The sequence below is a fragment of the Semicossyphus pulcher genome, unplaced genomic scaffold, assembly GCF_022749685.1.
Source record: "Semicossyphus pulcher isolate SPU_LCO1_2020_fin unplaced genomic scaffold, fSemPul1.0.p SCAF_21, whole genome shotgun sequence".
Taxonomy (NCBI): domain Eukaryota; kingdom Metazoa; phylum Chordata; class Actinopteri; order Labriformes; family Labridae; genus Semicossyphus; species Semicossyphus pulcher.
This window is the reverse complement of record NW_027211695.1, coordinates 17,922,633-17,936,480: the sequence shown is the minus strand read 5'-3', so window position 1 is coordinate 17,936,480 and position 13,848 is coordinate 17,922,633. Positions and strand designations below refer to the sequence as shown.

General features: G+C 45.2%; 2 protein-coding genes across 2 annotated transcripts in view; both read left to right on the top strand.

Annotated features, from left to right (window-relative positions):
- The first annotated feature begins 35 nt into the window (after positions 1–35).
- haus3 (HAUS augmin-like complex, subunit 3) lies at positions 36–4,606 on the top strand. Its single transcript, XM_069672623.1, has 6 exons — positions 36–61; positions 1,491–2,552; positions 2,657–2,866; positions 3,181–3,413; positions 3,518–3,803; positions 4,137–4,606. The coding sequence occupies exons 2-6, from the start codon at positions 1,527–1,529 to the stop codon at positions 4,362–4,364; spliced, it is 1,983 nt and encodes a 660-aa protein (XP_069528724.1). The 5' UTR covers positions 36–61; positions 1,491–1,526; the 3' UTR covers positions 4,365–4,606.
- Positions 4,607–4,806: 200 nt separating this feature from the next.
- Positions 4,807–13,848, top strand: part of poln (polymerase (DNA directed) nu) — a 60,596-nt gene continuing 51,554 nt past the window's right edge. Inside the window, exons 1-6 of the mRNA XM_069672789.1 lie at positions 4,807–4,939; positions 5,435–5,528; positions 5,814–6,057; positions 11,722–12,417; positions 13,105–13,274; positions 13,359–13,471. Of these exons, the coding sequence (XP_069528890.1) occupies positions 4,807–4,939; positions 5,435–5,528; positions 5,814–6,057; positions 11,722–12,417; positions 13,105–13,274; positions 13,359–13,471 (1,450 nt within the window). The remainder of the gene's footprint in view (positions 4,940–5,434; positions 5,529–5,813; positions 6,058–11,721; positions 12,418–13,104; positions 13,275–13,358; positions 13,472–13,848) is intronic.

Below are 13,848 nucleotides of genomic sequence, written 5' to 3'. Positions count from 1 at the left end.
GGCGCGAGCAGAAAACTAGCTTCGACTGAGTGCTAACGGAACCGAGTTCCTGAATAAAATTGTAAGTAATTGAGTTACTCTTTGTTAAAAAATTATAGCTTTTATCGGTATATCTGAAACACATGACTTTCGACACAACTTACAAAAGACATGTTTGTTTGCAGGCTAGATATACTTCATACTAAGTGAAATACGTAGTAAACAGCGAGCGTTTTAGCTAGCTAGAAAACTTTGTGGTTGGCATCTGTTAGCTAAAACAAAAACAATAGGGGTGAGCGTTACGATTCCATCACCAGATGTCAGAAGCGATAATTTGCTTCTGTCGTACCTAGGTACATCCCAGCTATAGCAAATTCTGTCCGCATTTATTTCTGAAAACACGGACTACTGTTTGAAGTTAACGTTAAAAAATATAGAGGCGTATTTTGACTGCGACGTCAGTAAACTTGTGAAAAATCTTAGGCGTCTTGTTAACATGAGCCTATATACGTGTAGTTAACGGTGTAGTAACATCGTTTTATGGAACTAATACGTCTATTTTAAGCAGGAATGCAATGTTCTGCTTTTTCCTACTTTATACAACTGCAGTGTTTGCATAGTGTAAAATCTCACAGAAGTGTAAGAAGAGCAATAAAAACATGTTTGACAGCTCAGTAGCTCTGCATTTGTAAAGTATATCCTACTTCACAGTTTTTTATTAGGTTTCCCACAGGGATGCACGATATTGGATTTTTTGCCAATATCCAATACTTTATGCCGATTGCCAATTCCGATACCGATATATTAGGCAGATGTTTTTGTTCCACCTAATTGCAGAGAACATAAAGTCTCCCCTGTAGTGAACTTGATATCATGCCTACTCTTATTGTAGTGGCAAAAAACTGCCATACTGCAGACATTTTGCACCCTTCTTTACGCTTGACAGAAGAGGCGTGGTGCATGCAGTAGGCGCACACTCACCCCAAGTTAATGTGGTGGGATTACATCGAGCATTTAGGTATAATTAAAGCATTGTTTATTTATATATATATTGGCAGAAAAATTACACATATGCCGATGCTAATATGTCATTTTCAAGCCATAATCTGCAGATACCGATAACGTGCTGATAATATCGTGCATCACTAGTTTCCCATAATGCATTGTACACCTCCTGTTTGTTGTGTGCCATACTCATGGATAAAGAAATGTCGCTGATGAGCTGTTGGTTGAGGAATATTTGTTTTTGAATTAACGCTCAGTAAAGTATTGTAAATTGTCTCGATGTAGGTTTTAAAGCTCAGATTTAACAGTATCCAATATCCATCTTTATGTAGCTAATAAGAGCATTTTAATACCTGGATTATCCCTGTATCAAATAATGCAAATCAACCTGGGAAGTCATTGGTTTTAAGAGATCATGAGTATGCTTTTTTTTGTATATAATCTCACCTGCTTTGTGGTCTTTGCCTAATCCTCCATAACCCATATTGTGCTGTGTTACTCACTAGCACAATAACAAGGGGGGCACAGTGTGCTGAACCATCATGTTAGATGGTGGGCAGTATGTGGAGGCCCTTGGCCGTCTAGGTTATCCTGGTGCATCATCACTGAAGGCCTCCGAGTTCGACTGGCTGTTTGACTGTGCTCCGGAGAACCTTCACTTCTTGCGCTTTGTCTGTCGCACCCTAAACCGGAGCAATGTTCTCACCACGGAGGAGGCCCGTGCTTATCAGGAGCTACGGAAGTCTGGCAAGCCAATTCTTGATGAAGCAGCCTTGGGCGACGTCCTGAAAACCATTGGACCTTCAGACAGGAACAGTGCTGGCATTTTAGGGCCCTCTATTTCATCTTCATCGTCCGTGTTTGCAGCAGAAGGGGATGTGGCCACAGAGGATTTGGAAGCAGAGCTCCAGGCTCTGCGTAAAGAAAAAGAGCTGAAGCAAAGGCGCTATAACAGGTTGCAGGTTGTGGCCACCTCCCGTGCAGATGTTGACCTGCGACTCTCTGCAGAGCTGGAGAGGGCTGCAGGTAAGCTAAAGGAGGCCAGTGCTTCCATTGGAGGTGAGAATGCTGACACAAACGCTGTGTTACAAAACCTGACAGAAGAGGTTGGCAAGCTTTCTTCATACCTCCCAGTTCAGGAAGGCAAGCAATTCGGAAAAGGAGACCCTCAAACCCCATTAAACCCTTCTGTTTCCAAATGCCCCGCTGTCCTCCTCTCTCAGCTGTCCTTGGATCCCTACCTGCATCAGGAGGAGCTGAACACTAAAACCCTCACTGCCTTCACTCAAAAGCATTTCTTCCAGGGCATCACTGACATTGTTGAGACCTCCTGTTCTGAGCGTTTCCAGGTCCTTGACCTCAGTTCTTGTGAAGATACAGAGGAGGAAGAGAATGAACACGAGAGGAGTGAGAGGGAGGAGAGGGTGGTGGACCGCAGGAGGACAGAGATGGCTAGACTTCAGTGGTCTCATATTGTGGCTCAGCATCAACTGATGCAGGCCATGGCAGAAGAGAAGAGTGTCAGAGCTGGTCTGGACTGGCTGTCTGAGAAGTCAACTCATACCAAGGTAAAGCAGACGTTTATGGTGTGTTTTTATATCTCACGCAGACAGTATTTTCATCCTCATAGTGTGCTCAGCTCCTCTTTATATCTATCTCTTCATTCCTCCAGAGCATTTCCACCTCCTCCTCTCTGCAAGTTCGTGAGGTTGTTTCCAGGAGGGAGCTGCAGGCAGTGGAGGCTGAGCTTGAGGCTCTGCTCCATGGACCAGTACCTGTTGCCCTCAGGGAATCAGCCAGGCTGCTTAATGTGCCTGTAGTGAGGGGAGACCTGGATCTGCAAGTGGCTCGACAGGACTACTACACCTCCAGGCAGAATCAGGTAAGCTGATGATTTCACCAATTTCAACCAGACTTTCTCTGTTCAAACATGCCCTTCTTAGGCAGGTAACATGTTAACGTTAGTCAGCAGTCTTTCTCTGAAACATTTCAATGAGATACATGATGCATCCAAACACAAGGGTGACCCTTTAACTGAATAAATTCAATAAATCAAGAATGAATCACATATAAATCATGGTTTTGATCACTGTCGCGATCATCTGCCACCTGCACTGTGTCTAAATCATGCTTAAGCCATTGTGGAAAAAAGAATCAGCAGCCAAATTAAATGTAATTGCAATTTTCCTCTCCTAGGTACGTGACTACCTGCTCCGCCAGAAGGCCTCCTTCGACCTGGTGCACTTGGCTCAGGAGATGGAGTTGAGGAGGTGGAGGATGTGTCTTACACAGCTGGATGATGTAAACAGCAGACTGACGACGGAGGGTGAAGCAGCAACCATGAGGATTGAGTCCCTTGCTCACCCTGACCTAGCTATTAACCCCAGGCCCAACCCTATCATTAGCTCCAAGGATGTAGCCTTCAGCCGGTTAGAAGATTCGAGCCATATAGACCTCTCTTAGAGCTTTTCCCAAATACATTTTCATACTGGTAAAAACTTAATTTATCCTCTATATGCATCTCTTTCGGCAGACTACTCCAGATCCTTGACCATGATTCAGACCGCGGTCGAGCAGAGCCTTTCCGGACGTATGAAGCTTTGGACCAGGCTGCTCGCGACCTATCAGGAAACCTCCAGGTGACCCGAGATGCACTGGCTGGCGCCGGCCGTGAGCAGCACTACACAGCTGCTCGGCTCTACGGCGACTGCGAGGCGCTTCACAGAGCGACGTACACAGAGCTCCAGCAACTGGTCTTAGGGCCGCAGGTACGTCCAACGGCCAGCACTGACCAGGAGCTGCTCTGTCCTAATGCACAGGTGGGTTTGTTTCCTTTTATTTTATGCACCTTGGTCAACCGTACAGAGAACAGAAGCAAAGCTTAATGTGAGTTAGTTGATTTATAAAGTACTCAACACTATTGGTGAGGATGGCTGGTAGCACCCTGTGTTTTCTTTTGCACGTGTATCACTGGTGAATAAAGAGACGCATGTGGGTATAAAAGCACTGACTGATAAATGGCTTTCAGGAGAACCTGCTGCACTTTTTCATTTAATGTTTTATGTTCATGATAAAAGTCTGTATGTGTTCACTTATCCTGCAGCTTTTTATTTATTTCCTCTCTTCTCATCCCTCCTTCTTCGCCCCTTCAGGAGCTGACGGTGAAGCTTGTGGGAGCAGAGTCTCAGCTGCAGAGTCTGCAGCATGTAATGCAAGAAATCATGGGGGAGGTTAAAGCCAAGCGTTCCCAGCTGGAGCGTAATGCCCTCCTCAGGCGGGAGAGAGAGTTGTACGTCTACTTCCACTTGGACGCTCGACTGCTGCAGAAAGTAGTGGAAGATCTGGAGGGCAAAAAGGCTGCCAAGAGAGGGCAGCATTAAAAACCTCACAGGATGAAGGAAGAGGTTAGCGCCAGGTGGACCTCAGCACGCAGAGTCTGTGCCAAAGGAGACGACCTGCGTTAGATCCATCACCTAACTCTTCACTGACTGATCTTTGGGAAAAGTTTTGCTTACACGATTGGGATTCATTCCATTAGTTTATTATGAGAGAGTTGAATTTTGGAATTCTGTGTCTTGTTCTGTTTTCTGCACAATTTTCTTGTTTTGTTTCTGCCTGAAGTCACCTGATAAATAAAGTAAAATGTTGTGTTCATGAAGGTTTAGCTTTGAAAGTTTTTTTCTTTAAGGTTGTTGAGGTCTATTTCTGGGAGAAAGGCATTATTGGATGTCTGACCTACCTCTCCTCTTTGTCCCGTTTAGGTTATTGACAGGTGAAGAGTCAGAGATCTTCAGATAGAGAGAGTAGACTGACAGGGTGGAGATGGAGCAGTCTAGCAACAGGTTGTACTCAGGACCTCTGTCCCAGGCGGCCCAGAAGATCCTGGCTGTTCTGCGTGTGCAGAGTCTACACGAGGCCAGACGCAACCAGAGCTACTCCTACAATCACAGGCAAAGTCAGTCAGGACACAAGCATACTGCGACTAACTTAGTACTTAATTATATTATTATGAAGTGAAACAATGTGTTTAGATAAGCATTACTGCTCCCAGTAGGAAACAGTCATGCAGTAAAGCAACATTGGGGTTTATTGTGAAATATTAGTGTTGCTCCTGGATACTGAACGTTATTTTTAGCCTGTCGTAGGTGTTGTGGGTGCCAGTAATTCAACAAAAAGCCAGTGATGGAACATGCCTACTTGATAAATGAAAATGACATGCAGTACTGCTTGACAGAGCCCACATTTGCTTTAGTTATCAAGCCTGGTTTCTACAGCAATGAGTCCTGTCTATTAGTGGGGATGTGGGCAAGACAAGGGGACATGTTGCAGGTCAGATTTTTTGGGTATTTTTGCTGTCCAATTAAGAATTGCATATAAGTTGTTCATATATTTATCCCCCCAGTTGTTCCTGGAGAGTTTATGGTTCTCTCCTTTGTTGTGTGTGCATTAGTGGAGAGGTTTTATGGCAGCCAGAGGGAGTCTTTGGCTCAGAGCAGCTGGAGCATGAGTCAGGAGGAGGAGAGCGGAGAAGGAGGCACAGAGCGGTAAGGCTGATTAAGTCGAGGCTTTGCACAGATATGAAAACAAGCTCTCGTGTTTAGTTAGTGTCTCTTTTATAAACATCTTATTTCTGCTGCAGTCAGGAAATATGGAGGCCTGTTTCTGCCAGGAAAAGAAAAAATCAGATGAAAACTAAACTGGATTTTAAACTGTAGTTTGTGGGTTAAACTGTTCTGTCATAATCAAAAGTTAATGTTTATAAATAAGGCATGATTCTATTTCTATTCTGGCAAAGTAAAAGAACTCCCTTTGACAATGCTCTGGTTCAGCTCCTACCGTGACTCCTCCAACCAGCCGCAGAGCCCTCAGACCTCGGCCTACTATCAGCACTCACAGACCCCAGACTGCTCCCTGTCATCCCGGGCCTCCTCCCGTTCCTCCCCCTGCTGGGATCTGACTCTTCAAAGGCAGACTGAAACCTATCATCAGCGCTCACAGATTTATTCCCACAGAAAGCGCTCTGAGCCCCCCGAGTACCGGTCCAATCAGACTCTGTCTCTCACTCAGCATGAGGTGACTGAGGCAGCCGCTTCTCCCTCACAGAGAGAAAGACACACTCCATCCCTCCATTTACCCGAGAGTCTGTTTCAACATGGAGCATCATGTGGAAAGTAAGTTACAAGAGGAGTGGGAGTAGGACGCATTTTACTTTTATAATATTTAAACGTAAGAAAAAAAGTAGTCTGAGGTTAAGTATTTATTGCTGCAGGTTTTGTGAGTAGAACGCATAAATTAAACACACTCTACTCTTTGTATTCTCATAGCTCCTTTGAAGAAATCAGGCCGTCTTTTGACCTTGATCTTTCTCCAGACGTTCAGGCTCCTGATGACGAATTGTTCCCCAAAACAGAACACACTCATAAAGAGGAGCTTTCTTTGGATTATCACCCAGTTTCATTCTGCCTTAAAACAAGAGAGGAAACAGATAAAAATACATCAAATGCACAGAGAGAAAAGAAGGCTTCAGAGGGTTGGAACATCCCTAGAAATGACAGTCAAGCAGTGTGGCTTCCTCTCCTTAACTTCTATGAGGAGGCCACTAGCGGTGGGGAGGATGGAGGCCTACTATATCAGCAACATGAGTCTAAAAGGATTCATCTACCTGCAAGACAGGAGACCCACTGTAAAGCATATTTTCCCACGCTGATGGAAAATGTCATTGGGGAGGAAGGCTCAGGACAATTATTAAACGTAGCGCATGAAATGCAGGATGCAGATATGTTCAAAGAGAGAGGACAAAGGGATGTGACCTTGCTAAATGAGGAAGGATCAGCCAATGACACGGGAGGAAGTTGGCTCTTGAAAACCAAAGAGAACACTCGGTTAGAGAGGAATGTGAACTTGTGTCTGATAAATGTCTCGGACAAAAGCTTCAGCTGTGAAACAGACGGTGAAAAGGAAAGGGAAGAAGAAGAGAAAACACCTGGAATCAAATTGCTTCCACCTTTCTATGAGAATAAAGAGCCTCCAGCGGGTTGTCAGACTGGTTGTTCAGAAAAGATGTCATTATCTTTAAACTGCCAAGCTGCAATGCATCAGGCTGCGAGTGAAACAGCAGACAAGCACCACAACTGTGCCAGACAACCAGTACAGTGTGAGGCCAAATTACTCTTGGCTGGCAACATGGAGAGAAGCGAGGAGGAGAGAACAGACGTGATGGATGTTACATTGGAAGCGGAAACAGACGGCAGAACAAAGGCAGGCATCGACACAAGCGCCGAAGATAAGATGGAGACAGAGCAGCAGTGTTGTTCTGATGTCAAACTAAGAGAGAGGCAGTGTGAGACGGGTTACAGAGAAGGCAGTGATTTATCAGGCGGAGACACTGAGTCAGAAGAGAGGGATGAGTCACCGGTGCCACATGTGGACAGGGAGGATGAGTGTGCTTCTACAGGTGAGTACATGAGGGGCCTTTTTTGTAACAATAGTGTGTCATGTTAAGTTTCCTTTACTGTCCTGAACTTGTACAGATACCTGATGTTATTCATGCAGAAAAATAGTTCAAGCTTTTTAAATACACCAGGAAATATCTCACTGTGACTGAACTGTCACAGTTTACAGATGCAGTTTACAGCACTTACCACTAGAGAGTGCTAGAACACTTCTATATATGATTTTTTTTAACCAACAGCAGAGTAAATGCACCCCAACAATACATAATAGTGTCACTTTTGTGGTCAGCTTACCACATTAAGCATTTACTAAGTCATTGTGCCTATTTCAACAACTCAAGCGTTTATAAATGCGGCCTATTTGGGGTGGCTGTGGCTCAGTTGTAGAGTCAGTCCTCTTTCAATTGGAAGGTTCGATCCCCAGCTCCCTTAGCCTACATGTCGAAGTGTCCTTGGGCAAGACACTGAACCCCAGATTGCTCCTGGTGGCATAGCCTTTGGTGACTGATAGACAACTGGGTACTTTACGTAGCAGCCTCTGCCATCAGTGTGGGAATGTGACATGTAGTGTAAAAGCTCTTTGAGCGGTCACAAGACTAGAAAAGCGCCATATAAGTTCAATTCATTTATCTATTTAAAAGGGAGAGGGACTCCTGTGTGAAAGTTACACAGTAGTAGGGCTGTACTACACTAATGAGGAGGGGTCTGTGAAGTTTCAGAACCAGAAAACACAGCATTAATGCTACAAGCTAGCTATCAAGCTGCACTTAAAGTAATCTCAAAGAGCTCAGTTTCGCTCCCTCGCTCTGACATCTCTCCATTAGTGCATGTCCATAGGGTCCTGTTTGTGCATGTGTGTATTTGGGGCCTAAGTGTGTGTAGCATGTTTGTACTGATAGGGAAGTGCTTAAACTAGCTCTCTGGTTTAATCCAGGATGTAATGAATACATTTATGGACCAAATATATGATTGAGGGGGCTGTTTTTTTGGGGGCCACTTGCTGTTTAAGAGAAAACAACTAGGGGGTGCTAAAGCATTTCAAGTTGTGTTAAACTCCTGCTTGTGGCTGTTGGCCATCTTTTTTTCCATCGGAGCGGCGGTGATGATGCTAAAGCAACTCAGCACTGACGAAGGATGTTGTGTGCCGGCTCACATTACAGCCGCAGGAAGGGAGCTTGAGTCTCAGCAGCTGAGACAATGCTGAGTCAAGTCACACACACATTCAAAAACACACACACACACACATTCAACAACACAACAAAATGTCAGGTTGATCTGAGGCAGGATTTCCAGCGTTGGCTGACCTTGTCCTGTCACACACTGCCACATGTTTGCTTACACACACGTTTTACACAACAGAGCGGGCTCATTGATTTGAGGATTTGCTTGAAAAGTGCTGATCTGATAGAAATCCTCTTACCTCCTGCTTCTCTTTTTCTCTAGAGGACTCGGGGAAAGAAAGTTGTTCGACGCCAACGTTGTCGGCAGAAAGATCAGAGGTCAGAGCTCCCTGTCGTTATCGAAGCCATGAGCACCATGACAACGTACATGTGAGTCTTTAAGGGACTATTTTATGAGTTTTATTTGATGCGGCAAGTGTTGCATGGATTTATTGACTTGTCTTTAAACAGAAAGAGCGATGTGTCTTTATTTTCCTGATTATTGTCTGTCACCCACTCTACCTCCGTAATCCCTGCAAGCAAAAACAACACTTTGTACATCAGCAACCCACAGAAAAAGTCCTGAAATCCAAATGACTGTGTTCCAAAGGATTAGGCCTCTATTTCCCTGATGCACATAGAAATCAATCTGGATTGTGTGAAACGGGGTGCCGTCGGCTGTATTGCAGCGCGCTGACAAGTGATAGCTCCCCAATGAGTCGTAAAGTACAAGAAAGGGCCTGATGAAGTAGTCCCTGATAGATATTGCAGAAAAGGAGAGAGCAGCAGAGCTATAAAGGGAGATAGAGAGAGGATGCAGGGTGAGGCTGAGAGATGGAGAGATAGAAAGAGGTGCAAGACTTCACAGTATTGCTACAATCAGCAGCAAACACACCAATCTATTCCCTCCCCCCTCCCCTCATCACTCTCTTAACACTCTCTGCACCCAGCGCTGGGCTGCGGGCCGCGGCCTGCCTCCGTTTTCTATCTATATCCTGTAGCACAGCACCCAGGGGGGGTTCATGACTTTGTCAGCAGGAAAACGGGTTGTGTTTACAGGGAAATGAGGAAGACTCTCCTCTGGGAGCTGAGTCACAGGAATTCCTGCATCCCGACTCGAGCCCTCTGCTGACAGCCATGCAGAACAGCGTGCATGCAGACTCACACAAGTGCACGTGCAGACGCTCCGTGATTTTGCATAGAGAGGGGAGTTACGGGGATGAATAATGGAGATGTTTTTAAGATGCTGAGAAGGTTACAGGGAGGTGAAGGTGAAGGAATCACATTTCTGTCTATCTTGTTTCTCACCTTTTTTTACCACCTCATCTTCCCATTTCTATGGCTTTGTTGAATTCTCTTTCTTTTGCTTTTTTTTTTAAAAACCCCCTCCAGTGAAAATCCAGTGTTTAACCTTGTAAACATCTCCATGTGGTGTTCTTCATGTGCTACAAAACATATCAGGGACGACATCAGCAGTCATCTCCATGGCTGGGCCTGTCTGCTTTTAAACTGCAGCGTACCAAGGACAGGCTGAACAACACGTTTTCACATTGGCAGGTTTGAGACGTCACAAACCTAAGGAGCCGATCAGACAGAGCGAGTTTAGCAGCTGGCTTTTTTTTCTGTTGTTAAGGCAACCACTGAATCATTAGCTGTCAATCTAACCGTTACTGTTCCCATTTATTTTAGCTGGTTAAAATAGTTAACTTTGTGTTCAATAGATTAGTTATATCTGCATTATAAAATGGACAAGCAGAGGTCACTTGTGTTGGCTTTGATGGAGGGTGAGAGGCTGTTCCCAAATACATTAAACACAGGGAAACTGTGTGGGTACACGAGACCCTCAGAAAGGGGAAAGAGCAAGGCACGGCTCTCCATTCATCCGATTGAACAATGACAAAAAACCCCAATCTCATTGGGCGCTTTTCTGCTTTGAGTTGAAGTTTTTTCAACTTGGGGTGGTTAGAACGTTTCCCCAAAAATGCAAGGTGCACAGAGCGGAAAAAATAAGGCGCTCAGCAACGCAAAAGCAGCGCGCAAAAAGCGTCCCTCTCATTGGACAGCTACTATAACGCACTGTGTCTGATCGGGCCTTAAGGAGCCAATCCCGTTAATGGACGAGGTGACGCTATGCATATCATTATGTGTAACTAATGACAACCACTTCAGCGATGTGCGAGCCAGCTGTAACCGTCATCGTAATTTTTGCAAACTCACTAATGACTACTAACGTTAACGTTACGACTAATTACTACATTTAAAGCTAGCTAAGTTTCAACAAGTTCCGCTAAATGACGGCAGAGACGTGTTTTGTTTTTCGCAACGGAGGGGGCGGCTGGAAATGTGCACAGTGGGCGGGGACTATGCAGATTCAGGAGGAGATGCCTCGGGAGGATTTTTAAGGTAATTAACGTTTGTCTTAAAACACGACTGGAGCTGGTTTTTAATTAAAACAAACCCTATTTATTATTTATTTGCATCTAAGGATAGGATATTTATGCATACATAAACAGCACGGCCCACATATACTTTTGATATTTTTCTATTCGTCCTCCTACTCATTTAATCCGTCAGTTTAGTTAACTGAACGCTTTTAGATGTTGTTTGAAAGTGTCAAATATTCATCGTTGTTGTCGTTTTTGTTCCTGTCATGAAAAATAAATAAGTTCGGGCGAGTGTGAGTGAGTGAGTGGCACGACTTCAGGCAGGCTGTCAGACAAACAGTGCCGTGACATGTCTGTGTGTCTGTCTGGGACGCAGCGCTCAGGGCTGATCGGTGTCCTCTCCTCACATCCTCTTTCTCTTTGTGCTGCTTATTCAGCTCAGCTTTCACTGCCTCTTTCACAAATGTTATAACTAGATGCAGAGCATGAATGGGAATGATTAAATAAGCCCAGCCTTCTTTGTTTTGTTAAAGCTAATTATGAGCTTCCAGAAATGTTAACTGCTGACTTTTCTAAACTGATTTGCTGTAATTTATTGATTCTCTGTGTAACAGAACTGAACAGACAGCCAGAGTCTGTTTTCAAGTGCCGTCTGATGTTGCAGAACGAGTCCCTCTAAATCTATTTTTGCCTCTCCTGTTCCCTCTGTTCCTGTCTGTTCACCTTTTTTCTGGTGTGCAGGCTGCTAATGGAAGTATCAGAGGGAGCAGCTCAAGCGTGAGACTGGCCCCAGCGAGCACTTTAGCCGCTGGACAAAACTCCTCCTCGGTGCAGGACTTGGTGTCAACCGTTATAAAACCACAGACAGACAGCAACCTACCTGCTTCTAAAGCTCGCTCACGTCATCCTCCACTGATCCCCTCCTTCCCCTTGAAAAGGAAGCAAGAAAATGCTCACCCTCCTTCAAGGCGTCCTCCAAAATGGGAGCCACCTCGTTCCTCACAAGAAAAGTCAGGGGAAGTTTCCGAGCTGAAGGGAGCTGTACCCCCAGGAGTAAGCCTGTTACATAAATCAATAAAACAGCATAAAGACCAGTATGCCATGAAGCAAATTCATCAGAATAAGAGTGAAGAAATGTGCCAGGAATCATCCTCTGCACCCTGTAAACCACCCAAGCACAAGCGGGCCAAACGTGAGCCAAACCAGGGAAAAACTGGGCCAAAAATGTCACATGCAGGGCCTAACGGCGGAGATCACCAGAACCAATCCAAAGCTGGCTGTCCGACTGCATCCCTGACGTCTGACCCCAGAGTGAAGGATTCTGGAAGGCTGAACCCAGAGGAGAAGATGCAGATGCTTGAGGAAGCTGGAAAGGCGAAGGCGCTGGTGCTAACGTTGGTGTATCGAGATGGAACGACTCAGTTAGATCCAGAACAGGTGAGCTGAGTCCTTAGTTCTAAAGTTAAAGGGCCAGATTGTGAAATTTTCAACCTCAGTCCTATCATGTTATTAAGGGGGCGCTAATGCTATTATGGTAGCAATTAGGCTCTGTGCCTTTGGAGGACGCTATCCGCTTCTCCAATGGGCCCTGGAAAACCTCCGCCAGACTACGTAAAATGCGCCATCTGACGGAGGCCAGGGAGCTCGCTGACTACACTTCCTCAATCTAGGACGCCCGCCTCCGATGTCATGTCTCGTTCAAAATCGTCAGGTTTGAAATCTAGACTGCAGATTTTTTAGACGCTCCACCGGTATATTCTCGCCATATTTCGGATTCTGTACCGCTCTGTCCCATTGCCTGCAGCGAAAACAGTATTTCACTCCAGCATCTCTCGCTGGGTCGTTCCTTTCAGAGGGAATGGGCGAAACCACAAGCTGTTTGTACAACTCTCTCAACAGCTATGGCACCAATTTCAGATATTGTTGCTTCTATCGATTACAGACAACACCAGCTGTGACTGACAGTGGCTTTTTCCAGAGGAGAACTGCTCCGTTAAAGTTAAAGACTGCTTTGCCTTGTACAGAGTTCTGGTCCCAGTTCTTAAAGGATTAGTGTAAATCGTTTACTCTTGTGGTTCCTGCGTCATTAACACGCATAATTTCCCTCTCTGGTCCTTGATACAGAAGCTCACTCCTCCGGTGTGCGGCCTCCTCGTACTGATGAAGAACAATCTCGACTGCGGCTCACCGGAGGACTCGCTCGGGCCAAGCGACAGTCTGGTCTATTTAAAATTAGAGCACACACCTGCATGGGCCCAGCTGCACACGCACCAGAGCCAGGAGCTCTTTACAAGGTCTGTTTGTGTGAGTGTGAATGTGTGTTTAATGCTTATTTAGAGTAACACAGGAGTCCTTACGCATGCGTGTGTGTTCCACAGAGATGTGCTGCTACAGGTGCTGTCAGGGTCTCAACTGGTGGTGTGCTATAAAGCGAAGGACTTTCTTCGTACAGCTCTGCAGGTTTACAGGAGAGACCTCAGCTGGAAACAAGGCAGAGTGCACAAACACACACAGACACACAATCATGCATACTTAAAACTCTACATAAAATTATTCTTCACTATCGGCTTTGATTCAAGAACCCTTTGCTGACGGGATACTCGACCGAAAATGTGTCTTTTGCTAGCAAACAATCGAGCTTTAAACGAGCTGTTGTTTCTGTTTAATATGTCTGTCTTTCCTCGAGTGATATCATCGCCCGAGGCACAAACAGTTGCTGTGAGAATACTCCTCTTCAAAGCAACATAACAACATGGAGCAATCTTTTAGATTAATCTCAGCAGCTGCAGACAGCTTCTATTATGATTATTACAATAGAATTCATTCATGAAAAGGTTTTCACAGAAGAGCATCCGCAGACACTACTCC